Consider the following 23,533-nt stretch of genomic DNA (forward strand, 5'->3'; position numbering starts at 1 on the left):
GATAGAATTGTGCAGAATTTTATGCATATATATTTGTTGACTGAAGTGCAAGAACCATATATTTTGCATCTTCTCTGTACCCAAATAATATGTAAGAGAAAAATGCTTTTAGTATTGTGCCTTTGAATTGATTTTGATCAGACTGATTTGATTTCCACTTTGCATATATGGCTTCCAACTTTTGGAAAATTCTACCAATTTCCTTCTTCCTTTATTAACAAAGTATTTCTTCTAGATTGTTTTTCTTCCTTTATTTACTTTCTATTCCTTTAAGGTGTTTCTCGTCTTTCTCTTGAATAGATTAAAGTGAGTAACAATTTTAACAAATTATAATTTATTTCCAAAAAAATATTTTATTTATTCTAAAACTCTTGCTATAAATATTTCCTGCTATAGGTTCCACAAGTTAAGAAAGGAAAAATTCTAATTGAATTAATTTTAGATTAATTAGTGTCTTGGTTGTATTTTATTTTTAAATTTTTTAAAGATTTTAAGGTCAGAAATGGATTTTAATCATAATTCAATCTTTTAAAATCTATTTATAAGTTAATACTTCATTTATATATTATGAATTAGACCTTATTTTTAATATTTAATACACTCATAAATCTCTTTTTTATTTAAAATTGTTTTTTAGTGAACAAGCAACTCTCAAGTAAACGGGAGTTGACTTTATCAAAGAAAAAGTAATTCCTTTTGATAATATTGATGATTGTAGATTATTAAAAATATTAATTGATTTGACGTCTTTGAGAATTGTTGTTTTTATTTTTGTATAATTGGATATTGTAGTCTTGCATAGAATTTTGGGGTTTTTATCAGTCAATTTGAGATTGAATGGGTATTTGACAAGGTGATGTGAATAAGAGTATAAAAATACATTTGAAACTTGATAGAATGTATCAAATTGAATTGAAGAGTTTAAGAATTGTCTGAAGTGAGCAGAGTTAAATCATTTGAGTGCTGTATTTGACATGTATTTTAATGTTAAATAATTTTGATTTTATGTTAAGAATTGATGGGATTCTCTATGGTTGTCTTTTGAATTTTGAATTATATATAGGAGACGAAAATTCGTTAATGAATCTAATATTAAAGAGTAAAAAATTCATTTATAAATAATTTTGTCTAATAACTCCTCTTATAGGATAATATCTCTTCCATTGAGCAGTGAATAATTTTCTTAATTAAATGCACTTAGTAAATTATTGTTTTAAAAATTAGCAACATTGATTTTAACTTATAGTAAAATGGAAACTTTAAAAATTAATATTCATTTTCCAAGACTAAAAACATGTATATATAATCCAAAAAATGCAATAAGGGTAAAACTCAGTCAGCTACCAATGAATAAACACTACAAGCAGGTTAATCTCAGATTTATGTAAAATTATGCATCTTTCATTCTAGTTAAGTGTAAAACAGGGACACAAAATATAGGGACGACTTTTAGTATTTTTTTAATTTAAAATTATTTAATCATTTACCTAGTAAAAATATCAATATTAAATATACTGTTATTCAAAGAACGTAGACTAGTAAGGTAATATTCTAATATTAAATAAAATTAACATTAAAAACAAGTGTGGCATTGCTCCTGAATTATATTACTTAAGATATTTTTTTAAAATAATTTTGCTAGATAGAAGTATTACTGAGGTCTAAATATATGAGTATTTGAAGTTTGGTCGGAACTAATAATTTTTAGTAAACATAACTCTGACTAATGTTCAACAAAGAAGAAAGAAAAAAATTACTTTTTATAAATTAATTTGTAAAAGCTCTGATTAATTTGTTTTATTTAATTTATATTTTGATGAATAAATAAAATAAAAGAAAAATACGTGTACACAAATTTGTAAACGAGTTTTTCAACCATAGGGTTGGGTGGACTCAACTTCCGTTGCCACAACTCGTGGAACACTGAGACAGGGATTCGGTTGGATGAAATTCCAAGATTCCCCACTATCACCTTTATTGTATATTTAACTTCAATTATTTCAAGAATGACATGATTTTAATCTACTATTTTTTTAACGAATTATATACACGATTACATTTAAAAACAATAATATTTTTCAAATTTAAAAACATTTATATTTTTATAGTTTAGCTACACGTATTATATTTTTATTTACACTTATTTAAAAAATGAGAGAATATTATATTATAATGAATATTTTTGTGGAGTTGTAATGGGAAGATTTTGTATTTTGATTTTGTGGACTAGTAATACCAAAATTTTGTAGTTTGAATTGGAGATTCTCTTGGATCAAATTTAAACCATCAAAAGTGTTTGTTTTACATGATAGGTTCGAAGAAAAACAGGGAAAGGATTAATAAAGTCAACAGGAAAAAATAAAAAAGAATCTGCATGCCCAGAGGCTAAAGCTTGATGACCTTTTTCTAAAAGTAGCACTTTGAATAAAATTATATAATTACCGAAATCTCTCTAGATTTCATTTTTCAGCAATTTTTTAAACTTTATTTTTCACTTGTAATTCATATTACTAGTGATGATGGCTATACATACCTACTTCCGGAGAACCGCCCGCTTTCATTTCAGACTTATTTTTATTATGTACCACCACACTTCTAACTTTTATTTCCTTAGTTGCCAAAATTTACCCATTTTGTCACACTAATCCTCTTTTCCTTTAATATATTATATTTTTAAAAATATTTTAAATTCAATTCAATTCATTTATACATTACATCTTATTTTTAAGAAAGTCATTATTCTTATAAAAATAACATTATTCTATTATCTGACAAAGACCTTCAATACCCATAATATTAGTGGAAACATCCTGATTATATTCACAGTTGCGATAGACACATGATCCTTGTTAATTCCATAATTGTCTTCACAGATAGTTCGACAAAACTTTTCACAATGTTTGGTCTACATGGATTGAGTTGGTGGTGGAGACACGAGATTTTTTGCATTCTACTCTTCGCACATAAGTGTATTTTCTACTTGGAGGGTCTTTATATTTGTTTTGTACCCGTAATGCATTTCATCCATTTGTTTTTACAAATTTATCATAATTTCTATCGGATTAGATTGTTTGTCAGAAGTTTCCTCTAAAACTATGTTACTGATCATTTTCTTTGTACTCACCATGAGATTAACAAATTATTCTTTTGATTTCACAATGGGTGCCAAAATGTTTCTGATATAGGGTCGAATCTTCGTGTTCAACGATCTTCAACTTGTCACTCTCAAATCCAAGTCTCATTTGTTAAACATTGGCTAAAGGTATCTATCAAAAGATCTTCCGATGTGAAAATCAATTTAATTTAGATTGTAAGGACAATAAATGTGTAATTAATATGTAACTCTTACTTCAAAACATTGTTTATATACTTTGTGATAAATTTTAATTAAGATCAGCATAATTAAGATCCAAATATTGCTAATTGTGATTTAGCCTTTAAATAGGATGATTTTGGAATTATTTCGCTTTAACTTGACCCTGTGGTCTCTGTAATGTTTAACCATCCAATTTAGTTCTCTTAATAATTACTTGAGTTAATAATTGAGCATATATATTTCAACTTTCCTTTTGGTTCTTTTCCCATACACGTTGTTTGCGAGTCAATGCATGTTGGATCAACTGAGAAAAAAATGAGCCATTACTAGTATAAATCCATAATAGTGCAATTATTTGATAGGTTTAGTTTCTTTTTAAGAAATCTAGTATATCTTTGAATATCATTAGTCCCTCCCCTTGTCCTTTGATAGATTTCTTGTAAATAAAAAATATATTTAAGGGTAAGTTAAACTCACCTTTAAAATCTAAATCAATCACTCTAGCGATATGATAGTCATAAGAATTGAATTTATGTTTTGATACTTTCTTGTAAAGCACTGTTTAAATGATAACTCATCCTTAAGATGAGAAACGTATAATATCAATTATTAATTTCTCTTATGAAAAAATATAACTTAATTGTTCACAAGTCATTCAAGGGACTATTTTTGTTTCTCAAGCTATAATTGATCTTTATAGTAAGGAAGAAGTTGTATTTTTTTCTATTTAAAAACATTGTTCAAGCAATGATCATGTATAAACTAAATAACGATTTTGTCATTCAGCATGTATTCAAAGGATTATATGAAAATGGTTTTAATGCCTTATGCATTGTCGATTTATTGTACTTAAATGCAATTGATGGTGATGAATTGGTTATAGTATGATGTAAAAGGTGGTGAGAGAATGTCAATGAAAGATTTTTAGTTGGTGAAATGTAGTTTGAGTATTAAGTTGGTATGTTGAAATGAGATATCTAAATCCTCTTAAAAATTCAAAGTATATAATAAACATATTAGGTGGTGAGAGAATGTCAATGAAAGATTTTTATAAAGTAGTTAAAAATGAAAACAGTCATTATCATTCAATATATTTATATATAGAAGATGTTGTAAGTAACATCGATTGTCCATGAGAGAAATAGGATAAGTTATAGTTAAATTTTAATATTTTAATTGTTACACTCGCAAAAGAATTATTTTATTATTATTATTAAGTGTGACTTTTGATCTAAGAACAAAATTCAACCAATATTTTATATTATGATTTGTTTTTTCACTTAAACTTTAATTAGCCTCCAAGTTAACATTGAAGAACTTATCATATACTTTTTCTTATGTTTGTACTCTCTTTTTTTTCAAAATAAAATATTTATAAATGTTTGAAATATCTATTAATATATAGGAAAAAAATTTCTATTTGGAATTTAAAATTCATTTTTAATAAAAAGGATATGAAAAAAAAAAACGAATGCTTCAAAAATAAAAATTAGTAAAGTAATTTTTGCACGTTTAATTAATTATTATAAAATAAAATATAGTATACCCAAATAAGAGATATGTGTGTGAATGTACTAAATTATTCAATTTCATTCACATTGGTCATATAAATAATTTATTACTTGAAACATAAATATATTAAAAAAAATTATATTTAAATAAATAAGATTATCAATATTAGATCTCTCTTTAAAGATAAATGTTTGTTATGATATTGATGAATATACTAAATATTGTATCAGTAATAAAGTGAAAGGTTCACATATAATTTTTTTAAGATACTTGCGTTTGTTTAATGAAACTATATGATTATTTACTTATTAAAGTTAACAATTTGAAATAATGAAAATAATTAATTTTTAATAAGATAAATCTAAAATTATTGAAAACAATCAAAGTATAAAATTAATGATGCGGTAGAGACTTCACTAATATTATATTTCATGATCTAATTCAATAAAAAAACACTAAATAATATATTTTTAAGTTTTACTCTAACCTTGCCCATGCAAGTTAACAAGTTATAGTTTCTTAAAAACTAGTATAAACTTTACTGATAAAAACTCTAATGCCTTAGATATTTCTACCAAAGATTCATAATAAATTCAAATGTCTTGAATTACTAATTGAAAAAACTAGTGCTATCAAAATATATTAGAATCACAAATCATACCGGCCAAGGGTTCGGACTGGATAGAGTTTGAAAAAAATGAAATTTTTTTATATAGATCAATTTTTAATCCAATTCACTTAGAACTCGACTCATCCAAATTGAACTTGTGATGAGCCGGATTGCCTCACCAATTCACTTAGTTTAATTTGATTATTTATTATTTTGTGTTTTAATATTATTAGTTAAATTTTTTTTATTGTATTGTAAATGAGAATAAAAAAAAAGATGTTTCAAAAGAGTAAACAATTATAAATTCATACTTTAATCTTATAAATTGATAAGTGACATAAACATTATCAATATTATAAACTTATTTATTCGTTTTTTGGGTTTACTTTTGAATTATATTTGAGTTCTTTGCTAATTTTTTATTTTGAATATTTTTTGGAGTTTAACACAATTTTATAGTGAAATTATTTAAATTTGAATTACAAAAAAATTGTAATCTTGTTTTGGATTTAAAAAAAAAACTTGTAATTAAGTGAGTAAACCCGTTTAACCCACTAATCCATGGTAGGCCGGACCAAATTCGAGATTTTTTCAGCTTGCTACTAAATGAATCAAATTAAGTTAGCTCACTAAATATTAGTGACCCAATCCACAGTATGTAATGCCTCGACAACTTACCAATCCCTAAATTACTCCAGGCTAAGCACGCTTAACCATGAAGTTCATATGGGTTAGGCTACTGAAAAGCAAATGCATTTGTTGATATGAGTAGCCAAATCAATTCTTTAAGCTATCCTTCAACCGTATAGTCCCATACCTATACAGTCTCTATATCCCTCTCATTTCGGTGTATATTCGATTCGTCCATGTGTCCCTTCCATTGAAAGCCTGCCAGGAGCCGCTCCTTATTTGTGCTTCTTGCACTCCATGCTTCTTGCACCGACGATCACTCCCCGCCCCCGTCAGTGCCCGGGTGTCACAGTGGGCCGGATCAGTTTGAACCGGATGACTCATTATGATAAAACTAAATAAAACTTTATGTTTAAACGTAAAATTTATTAATCTTTATATCATAATCATGATTCTAAGTTATTTTTTAACAATTAGATATCACCACATAAACAATCGATGATCATACAAAACAAAATTATCAAGTAATGAAAAATAAGTATATGAAATAACGTAAATAACCAAGAATAAAGATATATTACATTCGTACAATATAATCCATTTTAATTATAAATAAATAAAGAAACTATTAAACACATGACTTCACTTGTGTTGGACAATTCTCTGTCATAATTTTAAATATACATTTTGAATGTGATAAGAAGTCAATAATGACATGTAACTTTCAAAGAATATTGTTCATCATTTTATCAAACATTTCATGATGGATCAACTATAATATCTTTTACATGTATTATTACCATCAACAATTGTTAAGTAAATATCGCGAATGTTGAATAAATATTTTGGGGTGTGAAAATATATATACAAAACTTTTGGGAATAAAATTAAAATAAATTATTATTTTTTATATTTTAAAAAAACTTGGGAGGGTCAAAATCCTCTTATAACCCTAGGATTCGGTCCCTGATTACCATTGTATTTATAATTATTTTTAAAGAATATTCATATTAATTCAGTATATATTATGTCACTTAACTAATTTACATTTAAGAGTATATAATGAAACATACTCTTAGTAGCAATAAATAAATAAATAAATATATATATATATATATATATATATATATATATACACTTTTATCTTAATCTTTTATATCTAAAATAGATCGGTAGTAGGTTGTAAGAAGATAAATACGCATAGAAATAAAATTTAAAAAAATTCAACATCTTAATTTATTAAAGTATAGTTTATTTAATAATGTCAAAATGTTGGAAAAGGATATTAGACTTAAGTATGTCCCTTAAGAATTTATCATGCGAATTGACTTGACTTTCAAAGATAGCTTATCCTTCAATAGCCACATACTTTTCCAAGTTGAGATAGAAAATATTGTAAATGTTCACCAAAATAGGAAGGAAAACAATTTCATACAAAGAAACGTACTTTCCTCAAAAGTAACAAGTTCTTACGAACGTCGTTTTAGTTAAAAATTATAAGGTAGGATTTTATGAGTAACTATGAAAACCAATAAAATTCTATAAAATAATATTATTCCTTGTTGTTTGTTCTGACAAGACATTATATTTAACATATATACATTAAAAACTTACAAACAAAAAAATTGATTTTAAATATATATTATGCATAATAATATTATTAAAAGCTATACAAAATATTTATTGAATATTTACTATTTGATAAATATAAGAGAATGATTTTTGTTCTAATATGTTAAACATAATATACATTTAGTTTAAATAATATAATTAACTATTATACTTATTAAATATAATAAATTTAATATGTTTGTTTGAATATCTAAAATTATATTGTCCTTTAGTTAAGTCAAGGATGACCGAGTATGGATTTCAGCATGTCATCCTATCTTCAAAGTAAAATTTTATTTCCAATCTTATCTTATATTCACTAGTAGGTACGAAATTTTTAATTTATTTCGAGCAGAAAATGAGTATATCTTTATTTGCACTTTTACCAATATGTCAAGTTTCACAATACAACATGTGACACTATTAATATGTCATGGTGTGTAAGTGTAAAATGTCACTTTATACTAAATTTAGTAAATATACGTGTTTATTCATATAATTCGATCCTATATTTTTTTAATATGTAGTAATATTATTTCTATTTAAATTGAAAGTAAATTTATTATTTATGTAAATATTATATTGACAATTTTATTAAAATTAATTCTTTTATTAAATTATATATATATATATATATATATATATATATATATATATTAAGAAATATCTTTGTTTTGGTAGAACGGGATCGAGTTTATCCCTTCTTCCTTTCTTAGATTTCACTTTAATTTCTACTGTTTAATCCGACAGTCCTCCTTTCTTCTCTCTTTATACTCATCGTTAATATTGTATTTATAGATTTGAAAAAAGTCGGTCTATTAATTATCTATTAATATTATATATCTTTGTGTTATATATCTTGTTAATTATTCATAAATGTCGTATATCTGTTTTTGATATAACTATTAATCATATTAATTAAGCATTAATAATATTCATCTTACTAGAATAAGACTTTGGATCATTGATCGGCACATTCTCCATGGCCGATAGGCCAATCAGACATTGAGGTATGGTGTGAGGCTACTGGGAAGCAGTACACTCTTTAACAACATTTTATAAGATATTATTAAAAAAAAATTAAGCGAGAATTTAAAGAAAGAAAGAAAGTAGTAACTAAACTTAAAAAGATAAAAAATGAAGAAGAAGTATTTTAAATTTGTTAAATAGAGTAAAAGCTAAATGAGAGAAAAGTGATTAGTTGGGTGAAAATAAGGGATGTGTGTGTAGATATGAATTTAACTGCTATACCTACTTATTAGTTGATTAGTATTAAAATAAAAGAAAAGGTATTTATATTTAATTATTGAAAAAGGAAATAAAGAAAGGAGGAAAGAGTGAGACGATGGTGAGGATACTGGGCCCATGTGGAGTAGAAGTGTATCCACAGAGCACAGAGTATGAGGTCTATAAATTGTGTATAGTTTTTAAGAAGGAAGACCATGCCACCATACATTCACTTCTCTCATTTCTCCTTCCCATCTCCAAAATCTTTCTTTCCTGTTCTATTTCTGTTACTGAGTTAGGAAGCAAAGATGACCATGGAAGAGGGAACGGTGGTGAACCAGGACTACACACAAGATGGAACTGTCAACATTAAAGGCAAACCTATTCTTAGATCCAAAACTGGTGGTTGGAGAGCTTGTTCCTTTGTAGTCGGTAACCTTTTTCTATCCTCATTTTCCTCATTAACTATCTATCAACTTCCAACACTCACAGACAACACACGCACCCCTATCATGTTAACGCTAACTTTCCCATCCATGTCTCTCATAGGCTACTCTTTTTTTTTTTCTTTCTTTTATTTCTGATTGTTTCTCCAATTTCCAAACTTTGAACTCAGTAGTAGTACCATGTTATGCTGTTGTCGGCAACTGCAAGACTTGGTGAAAACTGAGAAGAGAAATTTACTTGCTCCATTTTTTACCTTTGTCCTTCGCTTCGCATTTCTTATTTTCGGCTGCAAATTGGGCTTTTGCTTTGCTTAGCTGGGCAGCGAAGTGATGGTGTACCTGCTGCACCTTCTGTCCTTGCATTAAATATCTCTTGGCATAACATTAAAAAAAAAAAAAAAAAAGACAAAAGGAGTTTGTCATTTTCTCTTTCACTCAAACTACTTCTAACAAGTATATTTTACCATTAAACAAACTTCTTTCCTTTAGTACTACACTTTTTTTTTTTATATATATTTTCTACATGTTATGTTATCCACATACGTATTAGTTTTGTATATACTTTCTTGTAATTTAATGGATGAAGTCAACAAAAACATTCACAAGTCCTTATATTTTTCCAAATAAATATTATGTTCTCCATATCATATCAATTGAAGTTAATAATATGTACTTTGATTTTCAATAAATTATTTGCCTTTCTTTTCCTAAAAGTATATATTTTTTTCGCAGTGATCCTTAGAACCATATATGTATACTACTTTTACTCTATAGTAAGTTTATTAATAAATCCATCCAATACGTTATTAGTTTATAAATCAAGTTTAATTTATATATACAGTCTTATGTTTATAAACTGATAAAGAAAAATGACATTTTGAAATACTTGTAAAGCTGAATAAATTTATTATACTAAACCATTTGTATTTATTGAGAAAGTAAGAATCTTTTATATTTGTAAAGTGTATTATCTTTTATAGAATAATATGATTTTTTAAAAGATTAATCTGTTTGGGTGAAGCCTTTTAGAAGCTAAGGCAAAGAATATTTTCGTAGGGTGTCGTTATCGCTCTTTGTTCACGAGGGTGTGTGTGCTTTCTTTGTTATTCGAAAATGAATGCTAATTATATACTGACAATTAATATTAGTTGTAAAACTAATTATAATTATTTATTAAAGCATGATTAATTAATTTAAATATTATTATTACTAAAAAAATTGTTAATTAAAATAGTTGTGAAGATATAAGTTTTGTTTTATGGATCGAAAAAGGGTGTTGGAAAGGAATGCATGGAAGTTGGAGTTGTCCCTCTCAGAGTGGTGGTCTCCATGGTAGTGGCTGGTGGGCTCGCTCGTGAGTGAGAGAATCAGAAGCTCTTATTCTGCGTTAATGGAATTCTAACGGATGTTTATCAATCGTACAAAGTAGATTAGGTTTAGGCCTGATTTCGATCATGCCAAATTTCCAAAACCACACGAACCATGACGCATGCTTCTTTCCTATAATCATAAACTTCTTTTTCATATATTTTTTAACTTATTTTTTATATCAATCAAGACTGGTTTAACAATTTTTTCATCTCTTCCTAGCTAGTTCTTATCCGAAAGCTATTCCTAAAAACTAATTTTAAAAAATGAAAACAGAATCAACTAAAAAAGCCTTCTTGCACTTTCAAAGATGCCTATTATTGTATGTTAGCTGGATTAAATAATGCGTGATATTTTATTTCCAGACTCGTCGTACTGTTTGTTTTATTATATTAGTCCTTTGGGCTTATTCTAATTATTTTTGGATAGCATACGATGTTTAACGTATTGAATTACATAAAACAAAAATATCTCTGCAAGAATATTAAAAAAGGGAGAAAAAGGGTTTGGATTGGAAACAAACCGTTGACGAACATACCACGCTTCTGATTGAATTGTCACGGATACCAATCAGTAGAGTTATATAATTAGTGTGATATACGCAACTCCTGTTTTTGTATGCACACGTAACTTAATTTAATTAGCAAGATGAGGAGGGTTATTTATAATTTGAAAGAAGAAAATTGAGGTTTGAATTGATATATGTTGATGCAGTGTATGAGGTATTCGAGAGGATGGCGTATTATGGAATATCATCAAATTTGGTGGTGTATCTTACAAAAAAGCTTCATCAAGGCACAGTAGCCTCTTCGAACAATGTCACCAACTGGGTTGGCACCATTTGGATGACACCAATTTTAGGTGCCTATGTTGCTGACGCTTTCCTCGGCCGCTATTGGACTTTTACCATAGCCTCTACCATTTATCTCTCGGTAATTCACTCCAACTTTTTCTCTTTTTTTCGCCTCAAATACACTTTAACACTGCACATTCATTCATTTGGTGTAATCTCCTCATATATTAATCTACTAACAACTTCATACCACATCCTTCAACTTCTTTGACTTCTCATGTCAACTATTATTAGCGTATTCCATTTTCTATAATATGTCAGAAATACTTTACTCAGGTCATTGAAATCTTGTCACAAAAAAACATATGTAAAGTGTCTAGGTAGGCCTTTGACAATTTAACCTCAATTATTCGGATGTCAAGTGTTCTTCCCTTCTAATCTCACATGGGTGGGACATATAAAATGTCATTTCTTAAGCTTACGTTTGTGTAAATCATATTATATTTTTGTTTAATTATTAATAGCTAGTATGAAACAATTGATTATTCTATCAATATATATTTGAAAATTATGGAAAGTTTGAGTGTAAAGTTGATTTAAGTCAAAGCACACTATTTCTGCCTTTGGTGAATCCCTTACCACAGACCCCGGTGGCATTATCACCACCTTTCAACACCCCACTCCCACATGTTAGAAACTAGGAAAAGTCTCGCCCAAGATCCTTGGTGCTTGTTCTTCTTAATATAAAAAATATCTTACAAAATCATTTTTTAAGTCCGCATATTTTGACCATAACCCTGATTCTTGTATGTGTATGTATATTTCATTATGAGATTAATTAAAATGATTTCGTATTTTGATACCATGTTGCATGTCACTTGCTGATTACTCAACACAAAAATCTGTCAAGAACCAACCAACCATATGAAGCTACTATATGCCCTAACACTTTTCGATCAAAGACTTGACATTTTTTTTTTCTTTTTGCAATATTGCTAGTATGATAAGTGGACAGTAGCTATCGCTGGACCAATAATACACTAATTCTCGAGTTTGATTAGCGATTCTAGATAAACAAAAGAATCTTGCAGCTCAGCCAGTGAATCGGAACTTGACTTTTGAGGATGAATGATTATTGAGATGGCATACTATTTTTATGACTATGATGTTTAATGAATTATAAAATATTTAAATATTGGTAATTTCATATGAAGTATTTTAGTTCTATTAAATATAATTGATAGGCCACACAAATTCTTATCTTTATCAATAATTTAGTTGTATAAAACTTGAGTAAGTTTTTACATGATTAAATCTAATAGCATGTTATTAAAATTTTATAAGTGAATCTGTAATAGAATTGAGATAGAAGATATTATGATATTGGAGAAATATTAAAATTTGACCTCATGACAGTGTTGTCTAAGAAAAAGACACGGAAGGTAGTAGGAAAGTGTCCCGGTCACTATCTACTGTCTAGTTTGGTTCAAAGCATGTGGCATTCTTTTCATACTTGTGACGCTAGTGGACCGCGCTTTTCATGGTTGTGTGTATGGTTTTATGGTCCACAATTTAGGTTATCATGTTTTTGTACCTGCAACAAGTAAAAGTCTAGCCATACACAAGTAAACCACACTAAGTCCAAAACTATTTATCAAGCTCAAGTCTTACTGGGGCAGGTGCGGTCGTGGGGCGTCAGAGTGAGCCACGAATAAAGATAACTAACAAGTTGTATAGGAGAATCTGATAACAAGACAAAAGTGTCTAAATCATTACATATATAAAGTGAAAACCGACACGTGTTTTTATAACACCCTGTCTTATTTATTTAAGTAATTATATGATAACCTTCATCCTAATCTTACTATTTTCACTCAATAAATCCAAACATATATTCAGATAAATTTTTGTTTGCATATAGAAATCTGAACAATGATGTTTAGTTTGGCTCCCCAATTGTTCTTATGATCTCTATATGTATGCATAAGGAGAAAGGCAATGTAGATTGAGACTTTAAAGCCAGAGTTAGAGCCATAAAGTAGGTTTTGTAGCATCTGAAATTTTTTAAAGAGTAGGATAACTTTTTGTACTAATTTGGTGGTTATGCAAACTGTTTAAACTGTCAAATTAGTTAGTTGCGGTTGTCTGATTGTTTGATCTGTATTGGGATTGTTAATGGCAGGGTATGTCTCTGCTTACACTGGCAGTGTCCCTTCCGAGCCTAAAGCCACCTCAATGCTTGGAAAAGGATGTCACAAAATGCGCGAAAGCCTCCACACTACAGCTAGCAGTGTTCTATGGTGCACTTTACACTCTAGCAGTGGGAACTGGAGGAACCAAGCCCAACATCTCCACCATAGGAGCTGATCAGTTTGATGATTTTCACCCTAAAGAGAAGTTGCAAAAGCTCTCTTTCTTCAATTGGTGGATGTTCAGCATCTTCTTTGGGACCCTCTTTGCAAACAGCGTTCTGGTGTATATCCAAGATAATGTGGGCTGGACTCTTGGTTACGCTCTTCCAACACTTGGCCTTTTAGTATCAATCATGATATTCCTGGCAGGCACACCTTTCTATAGGCACAAAGTGCCTGCTGGTAGTACCTTCACTAGAATGGCTAGGGTCATTGTGGCTGCTTTGAGGAAATGGGAAGTGCCTGTCCCTAGTAACTCTAAAGAACTATATGAACTTGACAAGGAAGACTATGCAAAGAAAGTGAACTACAGAATTGATCACACTCCAACACTCAGGTACAAAACTCTACCATTTACATGAGTATTTTCTTTTTCAATTTACTTAATAATATAATAAATGACACTTGTACATGGAGCATGCGGTTTTGTATACACGATGAGCGTAGTTTTACAATGCAATTTTCATGTCTTCAGTAATAATAATAATGCATATTTTTGTAGGTTCCTTGATAAGGCCTGCGTTAAAACAGATTCAAACACTAGTCCATGGATGCTTTGCACAGTTACACAAGTGGAGGAGACAAAACAAATGCTGAGGATGATTCCTATCTTGGTTGCTACCTTTGTTCCTAGTACAATGATGGCTCAGATAAATACCCTTTTTGTGAAGCAAGGAACTACTCTTAACAGACATATCGGAAGCTTCAAAATCCCCCCTGCTAGTTTGGCTGCATTTGTTACCGTGTCCTTGCTTGTGTGTGTTGTGCTCTACGATCGTTTCTTTGTGAAGATCATGCAAAGGTTTACCAAGAACCCCAGAGGCATTACCCTTCTTCAGAGGATGGGAATTGGCCTTGTAATCCACACACTGATCATGATAATTGCATCTGGGACCGAAAGCTATAGACTAAAGGTTGCAAGAGAACATGGAGTAGTTGAAAGTGGAGCACAGGTTCCTTTGAGCATATTCATTTTGCTTCCTCAGTTTATACTGATGGGAACTGCCGATGCCTTCTTAGAGGTTGCCAAAATCGAGTTTTTCTATGATCAAGCCCCAGAACATATGAAGAGCATTGGAACTTCGTATTCCACAACTACATTGGGCATTGGTAACTTCATCAGTTCCTTTCTTCTCTCAACAGTGTCACATGTCACCCAGAGAAATGGTCACAAGGGGTGGATTTTGAACAACCTGAACGAGTCTCATCTTGACTACTACTATGCATTTTTCGCAGTACTAAACTTCCTGAACCTCATCTTTTTCGCGTTTGTTACAAGGTTTTATGTATATAGGGTTGAAGTTTCAGATTCCATTGACGTGCTTGCGAAAGAACTGAAGGAAAAGACCGTGTCGAACGTCGTGAATCCGAAAGACTAGTAGTTTGAAAAGTTGGTGTTATGTAGAAATTTGGATGGCCAAAGAAGTAAGTATGTGTGTGTGTGTGGGGTGTGTGGGTGTTGACTTTGGAAGCCACTTCAGAAGAGAACCTAATCAAGTTATAGTTATTGGAGGTCGTTTTAGCATGTGATCGTTTTTCCTTATCCTTTGTAACCTTCGAGAAATGTCACATGCATCTCCAAAAAAAAAAAAAAACAATATTGGGAAAAAGAAATGTAATGTGTTTGATGTTTATCTTTTTTAGAATTTCTCTGGCCACTCAAGCTTTTCTTTAGTTAAGAAATTGTACAATAAAGGGTTGAAGACAAAATCTATCAGGTTAGATTTTTATTTCATTCAATAAATTTTCTTTCTAATATTAAAGCGATTTCTTTGTCGGCAGCTAATTAAAGACTGCAAGTTGATTTTCGTTTTTATTCTAATTCGAAAACTCTTACAAATAGTAATGAAAATGAGAAATAAAAAAAAACTTAGTTTGTATATATTTAAAAAAAGAGCGAAATGTTAAAAAAATTACAATTATATGAAATAATATTTTCTTGAAAAGCTAAAAATTTATGATTCGAAAAACTTGAAGAATTCCTTTTTTCCTCTTATCTTTTGTTGTTGGAAGTTCCATTTGTGGGAAGCATTTGGAGTGATATATTATTATCCTTTACAGACTGATTTTGATGACGATGACTACACACAGATTCAATAACTACTGCTTTACCACTTTTTTCGCAACATAAACAAAATGTTACATTATGGACTGCATGTATAAATGGGCATGGCATGTTGTTATAAGTTCGCTACTTCGTTCAATAAATACGTTCACAACCTTAAATTTTTAAGCTTTTCGACTCAAATTTATTAATAATATAAATAAGTTGTACTTTAAAAATACAACTTTCAAAGTAAATACTTTGAAAACACAACTTATACGCTTAACTTTTTTTTTTTTTAACAGAATTTTAGTATTGATTGAAGTATTTTATTTTGGAATACCTTTTTTTTTTTTATAAACTGATTGATGAATTGAAATTTAACTATTAAAACAGTATCGCATATATATATATTTTTTAAATATTCACATATATAATTTTAATAAATAAGAATAAATAAACTTAATTTTTAGTCTAGTATAAAGTCGTTCATTTTAACGTATTTTACATATACAATGTAAACAAAATCTTTACTCTTTTATTTTAGTTTATAAATACTGAGATTGAGGTAGTTTAAATATTGAATAGGTAACAAAAAATATTACTAATTTATTTCTCTATTCCATTATTAACAAAAAAAAAAAGTTCAAGCTTTTTTATTATGTCGTCATAAAAAAATTAAATTAAAATTTCTTAGTTATTATCGAAAACAAATCTCCAAAAAAAAAAGTTTATATGAAATTTCAAAAAAGAACGAAAAGTTTTAAAAAGTAAAAAAAGATTATTTTTTAATTTTAATTCATTAATCAAATTATAAAAAAAATCGCAAAATAAATATTTTCATAAAAATGCATAAAATTTTTAAAAGATTATTTTCTTAAAAAAAATCATGCATTCGAAGCATAATTCTATGAAAAAAAAACATAACAAATTTAAAAAAGAAATTATACATACCAAATACTTCTATATGAAAAGAAAAGAGCAAAATCGTATATTTAGACAATAACTTCTCCAAAACAAATTTCAAAGTAATTTAACTTATAATTATACTTGAAAAACATTTTTTTTTTCATTTTGAATTCAAAACAATTTACTCATTTATATATATACTTTTTAAATGCTTATTCATATCAGTAAATTACAGGAGTCTGGCAAAAAAAAAAATTACTTTACATAGAAAGAATTAAATAAAATATCTCTTAATAATATGATATCCTTTAAGTTATTAATATTCTTTGATGCATAATAATTAATGAGTAGTTTGTATGGTTTGAAGGGCTCAGAAATAGGGGAATGCAAGCTTGTATTTTGACATCGATTTTTTTAGTGTTTTATGAGAATATTTGGGTATTAATTATTTTGTAATTGCTAGGTAGTGGCTGCCTGAATTCAACATGAGGATGATGAAGTCCATCTGCCACCAGACATGCAACTTCTACACTCCCAAGTGCTATAGGTATGGGTCAGAAAAATAACACATATTAACAATATTAAAATTTTCAATTAAAGATAGTATTACAATCTTATAAAGTCCATATCATGTGGCGCTATATGCTTCTACAAACCTCTTGTCATAACACCAATATTACACATCTCAATATTAGAAAAAACTCATGACAACAATATTAGAAGCAACTTATGGTATAATGATAGATTAAAGACTAATTAATACAATAAACTTCACATCTTAATTATAAAACTTTTACTTTTTAATAAATTTTCAACATTTTAAATTTTATAAAATAATTTATTCATATTCAATAATACTTCAATTTTAACTAAAAATATTTTGATAATTTATTATATTAAATAAAATATTTATTTATTATACGAAATTAATCATATCTATTAGAAATCATTCACTAATTTTTATTTTTATTTTTATTTTTACTTTTTACCCGGCTTTGTCTAGTCAATCTTACATTTCATTCTTTTTCTTTTCCCTTATATTCTCTCTAATCCATTAATTAAATCTAAACAAAATGTAAGTTTCTTAATTTATTATCAATCTCTTGAATGTATGTAATAAATTATTTTATTATTTGTTTAATGATAACTAAACCTATCAATATCAATAATGGTAATTACAAATAAAATTATAAAAATGATATCATTGATTTAGTTTTTCAATATTGGAACAACACAAGTAGTAATATAAAAGAATAATGGTAATAAAAAATTTATAACCGAAACAATAATGAGTAGCGATTATATAAAATATCATCAAAAGAAAAAACTTTAACAGGCACGGAGAAATTTTTTTTGGAAGAAATAACTCTACCACTAATAGAAATTAAATCGTTTAAGGATTCTCAAAAGCTTATTATTTTCTTCTGAGGATTGATTTAAATTATCTATAAATGTGCCTCATAACCTCTATTAGAAAAAAATATTTTCTTGTAATATTTTAAATCACTTCCTTTTTTAAGGTTGTAAAAGTTATAAAGTTCCTTTCAGATATGATACTTCAATCCACACTTTTTAAAAAAAAAATAACAACGATGCAAGAGTAAATGAAAACTAAATATATGAAAAAAAAAATCATGCAAAAATTCAATTAAAACAGAGTCCAATTAAAGTTCACATGTATAAAGTCTTAAAAAAATGAATTAATAACAATTGTAAATATTTAAGAAAAACATAAGTTTATTTAATGTTATAAACTAAACTAATAAATGTTTTAATGTCAGTGTAATTAAATCCGTCTTATTGAAAAGACGGTGAGAGAATAATCATATTGTTATCCATTATAATAGTGGTTCATTGGGACTGCATTTGGATATGGTCGTTTATTAAGTTAACAAGAACTTTTCGTGATACGTAAGGTCTTGTGTTGCTGCCAAAAATCTGGTTATATTGAAGTAAATGTTCAATGAAAAAAGAAGGTACTCTTGAGACGTATAATCAGGATCTTATAGAGTTCTATAAACAATATATCTGAACAAATTCAAATATTTCTAGAAGTTACACTTCAGGAAAACGCAACCCTGTTTCATTTTTGGTTGTTTTATATGATTAACTAAGAAAAAAGATGTGAGTTGGAGAATTTTTTCATTATTTTGGATTTGATGTTGACAGAGAATCTGGGAAGTTTGGTTTTCATTAGTTTTTGTTGAGTGTAAAGAAAGCAGCAATCCTTTTGGAGATGCTGATGTTTGTTAAAAGAATTTGCTGCTTTTGCTTCTCCAATGGCAGTTGGACCTTTTATTTTATTTTCGAAAGTGTTTCTACATTAGTCAATGGATCCAGACAGTTGGGAACCATTTTTTATGTGTATAACATTGTCAGCATATATCATTCATGCAAGAGCTATGATATCCAGTGTGTGCACCATAGACGAATCTTAGAAACCTTTCAAAATGCTCCTAATTAAGGACCACTTGCCACTGCAACTGAGTGTATCTGAAGCGAAATCAAAGGTTTATGGTATGTGTATCATTGGACCTCTCGAGACTGTTTTCATCAGTGGAGTCACAAATTATTGACTTTATATCCAGATTTGTAATTCTAGATTAAGTTAAAATATTCCATTTTAGTGGAAGATGCATATATTTCGTCAATAAGATAGGTGAAAAAAGAGTGATAAATGAGAAAGATATGCGAGAGCTATCAGATATTTACTTAAAACCTGAATTGTAATGTTGTTCGTAGTGGGAGAAGAATAACAGCTTTATCCGTGCAAAGTTGTAGTGGTGGAGGGTCAATTCGTTCACTTTTTCATTCAAAAGTTGAATTGTAATGTTGTTCGTACTAGATTTGACCTCTCTCCTTCGTGGAGGTAGACATGTTAAGTGGGATCAACCACATTAAACTCTGTGGATATCATGCACGTAAACAAACGATCATGGAAATTCTCCCCAGCAGAAATGCAAGTAATGTGACTTTAGTGTTACATACAACCAAGTTTTGTATTGTATCAGAACAAATTATGCTGCCTTTTATATTTTACTCCTTTCAATGATTACGGTTCATGACTTATATGCACTTCGCAATTGCCAAACTATGACGTACTATATGTATAACTCTAGCGATACATCTGATCATCATGAATGTTTTTCCTCAGTTTTACACGTGCAAAACATCATGAGAAAAACTCAAACATTCGACACCACTATATCATGTTGAAATCTAAGTATAAGTTCCATATTTAATACAGAAAGTTAAAAGAAGATATAATAGAAGACTCACCAATTCATTGATTCAAAGTTTTGAATTAAAAATGATGTTAATTCTTTATATAAATTTGAATGTGATCATATTTATACAATCTTTTTCTGATGAATCTTTCTCCTTCACATGTTAGATAAGAATCTCATGTATCCTCTTCATAATTTATTCTTAGCTACGTGATGGATGGTTTCTATTGAAACTCCAAAAATAAATATATTATACATTGACTTTGTATAATGGTCTAAACCAAAAGAGAAAAAATAGATGAGACGATGAAATTAGAAAAGAGAAATGATAGATGGTGTGAATAATTGGTATGTGTAGATAAGGTATGAAAGAGGTAAAATGAATGGTGGGGACCTGTTTTCCACAATGAAAAAAGGTATCTTTGAGAGAATATAAATGGTAGGGACGAAGATGGAGTAATATTAGATAGGTTCCACTAGTGTTCGAGATGAGAATGAATATAGTGCACAAACTGCTCCATCAAAATCCTTACAAACTTATTATGATTTCGTAATTTCATGACAAGAATATTATATAAGTTGTTGAGGTCATTGGTTTAATAATTGGATACGTAGCTCAACCTCCAAGGCCATTCATTGCTCATAGTGCTCCTCTTCCTGTGGTTCAACCTCTCTTCCTTCGATTCATCCAAAAAACATTTATATCACTTTCTCTTTATGTTAAATCTTTCCAATCATTTTTATTTTTCACCTTCATTAATTTTAAACCTACTTTTCTATTTATTCTCTTCGCCTTTTATATGTCAGATCCTGAAATTTTAACTTATATCTTATATATGTGTACACAATTTTAACCGTAAAACATTGATATATAAATTTTTAACTTTGTCTCATTTTTTCAACCTCGTTTTAAACATCATAATAAACTTTAACTTATCAGCTATTGACACCTCAACCCATTAATTATTTATCATATCACATGAAAATTTATTAAAAAAAAGTAAAATAAAATACTATGTGAAAATTTTTTAGCTATGAATAAAAACTAATTAATCAATATAATAACTAATTTAGATACAGTTTATAAATTAAAAATTATTAGTATTTAAATAATTTTTATTATGAATAAAAAATTATAATTTTTTTATGAATTAAACTCTAAATTTATCTCTAATATTAGCTATAAGGAACTGGTCACTAATTAATGATAAATCACACAAAAAACACATAAAAATTGTTTATGATTGAACAACAGAGTTCCATGGGCTTATTCGTTTGAGTATCTCACATACATTTGCAGCTTTGTCATCCCTCTTATTTTCTTTTACGTCTTGCTTCTGCATCATTGCACTTTGCTTCGTTTTCAAAGCATGCTCCTAAGTTTCACCTCGCTCCTTACTTCTTCTGATGTCTTAAAATTTGTTTGAAAAACGTAAAATGTAAAAACATGAAAAATCTCTATATAATGTTATTTTTTTTTTGAATTTTCTAAAGAGTACAGGCAAGTGAAATAAATGTATGTGATGTAGAAAAATTAGAGAAACTAAAAAAATAAAAAAGAGATAGTAAATGATTGAATTTTGGTCTGCTAGCCTCTTTCAGAAATGTAGTTTTTAACAACTTTACAGTGCAAATCTTGTCAAAACAAAACATGTGTAATATACACACTTTACAAACAAATATATAATAATAGAAGTTAGCACACAAAAAATTGACTCAAAAATATCAAATCTGGGCTATTCAAATGTATTACTTGATACAAGAAATTGAATATAGTTATTTCACATTGGACGTAAAAATAACATTGTTTTGTAACAATTTAATCTTTTCTTGCAGGTGTCTTTAAGATATTTATGGAGATTGATAAGCATTTAGTATAAGGTTAGAAACACATTAAATTGGGCTTACTGACGTTGCAGTTCCTAGAGTAAATATTGAATGCAAATTTATTAGTTACATTACTGAAGAAAGCTTCCCTATTTAAGGTTCTGTATCTCCATTTATTTCAATTACTAGTTTCTACCCTATTCTGATACAAGATATCAAATTATCAACTGTGTAGAAAGCATAATGTATATGAGAACCAACTTCAAGGTTTTGATCTGCTTATCTAACCCTCCTAAACATCTCTGTCCATTTAGTTGTCATTTTGTTTTCCTTTTTCGCGTGTTTCTTTTGTCAGTAAAAAACACGACAGAAATAGAGACTCTTTTGTCAGCTTCAGATGTTATAAAAGTTGCATTATCACTCACTATTTTATCTTAAATCATTTTTTTGGAAGTACATTACACTATTGATTTCAGTCCATCTGATTAATGTTGAATGAAGAGAACTCACGTCACAGAACTTGATTCTCTAACCAAAACTAAATTAGTGAAGTTGAATTGAGAATCGCATACAAAAATAACTTCTACACCCGTGAACAATAGATTTTTAGAAATACAATCTATATTCAGTACAAGGTCCATAAAAATACATTTTGTTTTAAACTTTAAATCCTTTTTAAGTGTTGATTTATATTTTCTAAATCTAGTTTAAAATTGACATCAAGGTATATCAAATACATATTTATTTTATCTATTTAATTTGGATAAGATAGACATTGAAACAAAAATTATTATGTTTTATAAATTTAAGCAAATTTAATGTTATATGTTTTTATATTAGATAATTAATATATTTTCTAAAATTAAAATTTGAGAAAGAAAGTAAACTTTTGCAATAACTAATAATACGAAGGTTAAAAAAAGTTATGGCTCTCAAAAAATTAGTTCAATTTAAAATTAAAAACTAATTTAAAATTAATAATACGTTGAAAGTTTTACATCAATTAAAAATAAAATAATTTTTTAATATATAAATAAATATAAATTTCATTTTACAAATCAATTTTAAATTAATTAACTTAATAATAAAAATAAATTTAAACTTTAATTTATAAATTAATTATAAATTTTTTCATAAAAATCATTTTAGACATTAGGAATTTTTAGTTTATAAAATAATATTTCACTGTTTTGAGTATTTGCAACAAAAATGAAGGAAAAAATTACTGGTAAAGTTTTGGAAGGAAATAATGTTAAAACTAAGCTAAAGTCAGTAATTGTCATTTAGTCTATCGATCTTAAATAAACTTAGATTATTATCTTAAATCTCAACTGATAGTGATGGAGACAACCTTTTCAGTTCAAAGGAGCTAAAATCTTAAATATTTTTTAAATTTCTATTTTCTTTTGATGCCATAACATACATCCACATAGGATAATGATATTTAGACAACATTTTTTTGACAAAATTTGATGGTATAAATATTCAATATATAAATCAAGCAAGCACATACATACATACACATACACACACAAATATATATATATATATATATATATATATATATATATATATATATATATATATATATATATATATATA

At 27.9% G+C, this 23,533-nt stretch overlaps 1 protein-coding gene across 1 annotated transcript; it reads left to right on the plus strand.

Annotated features, from left to right (window-relative positions):
* The first annotated feature begins 9,105 nt into the window (after positions 1–9,105).
* LOC106772114 (protein NRT1/ PTR FAMILY 5.2) lies at positions 9,106–15,641 on the plus strand. Its single transcript, XM_014658292.2, has 4 exons — positions 9,106–9,338; positions 11,435–11,652; positions 13,696–14,261; positions 14,427–15,641. The coding sequence occupies exons 1-4, from the start codon at positions 9,215–9,217 to the stop codon at positions 15,301–15,303; spliced, it is 1,785 nt and encodes a 594-aa protein (XP_014513778.1). The 5' UTR covers positions 9,106–9,214; the 3' UTR covers positions 15,304–15,641.
* Positions 15,642–23,533: the final 7,892 nt, after the last annotated feature.

This window comes from Vigna radiata, chromosome 8 (assembly GCF_000741045.1).
Source record: "Vigna radiata var. radiata cultivar VC1973A chromosome 8, Vradiata_ver6, whole genome shotgun sequence".
Lineage (NCBI taxonomy): Eukaryota > Viridiplantae > Streptophyta > Magnoliopsida > Fabales > Fabaceae > Vigna > Vigna radiata.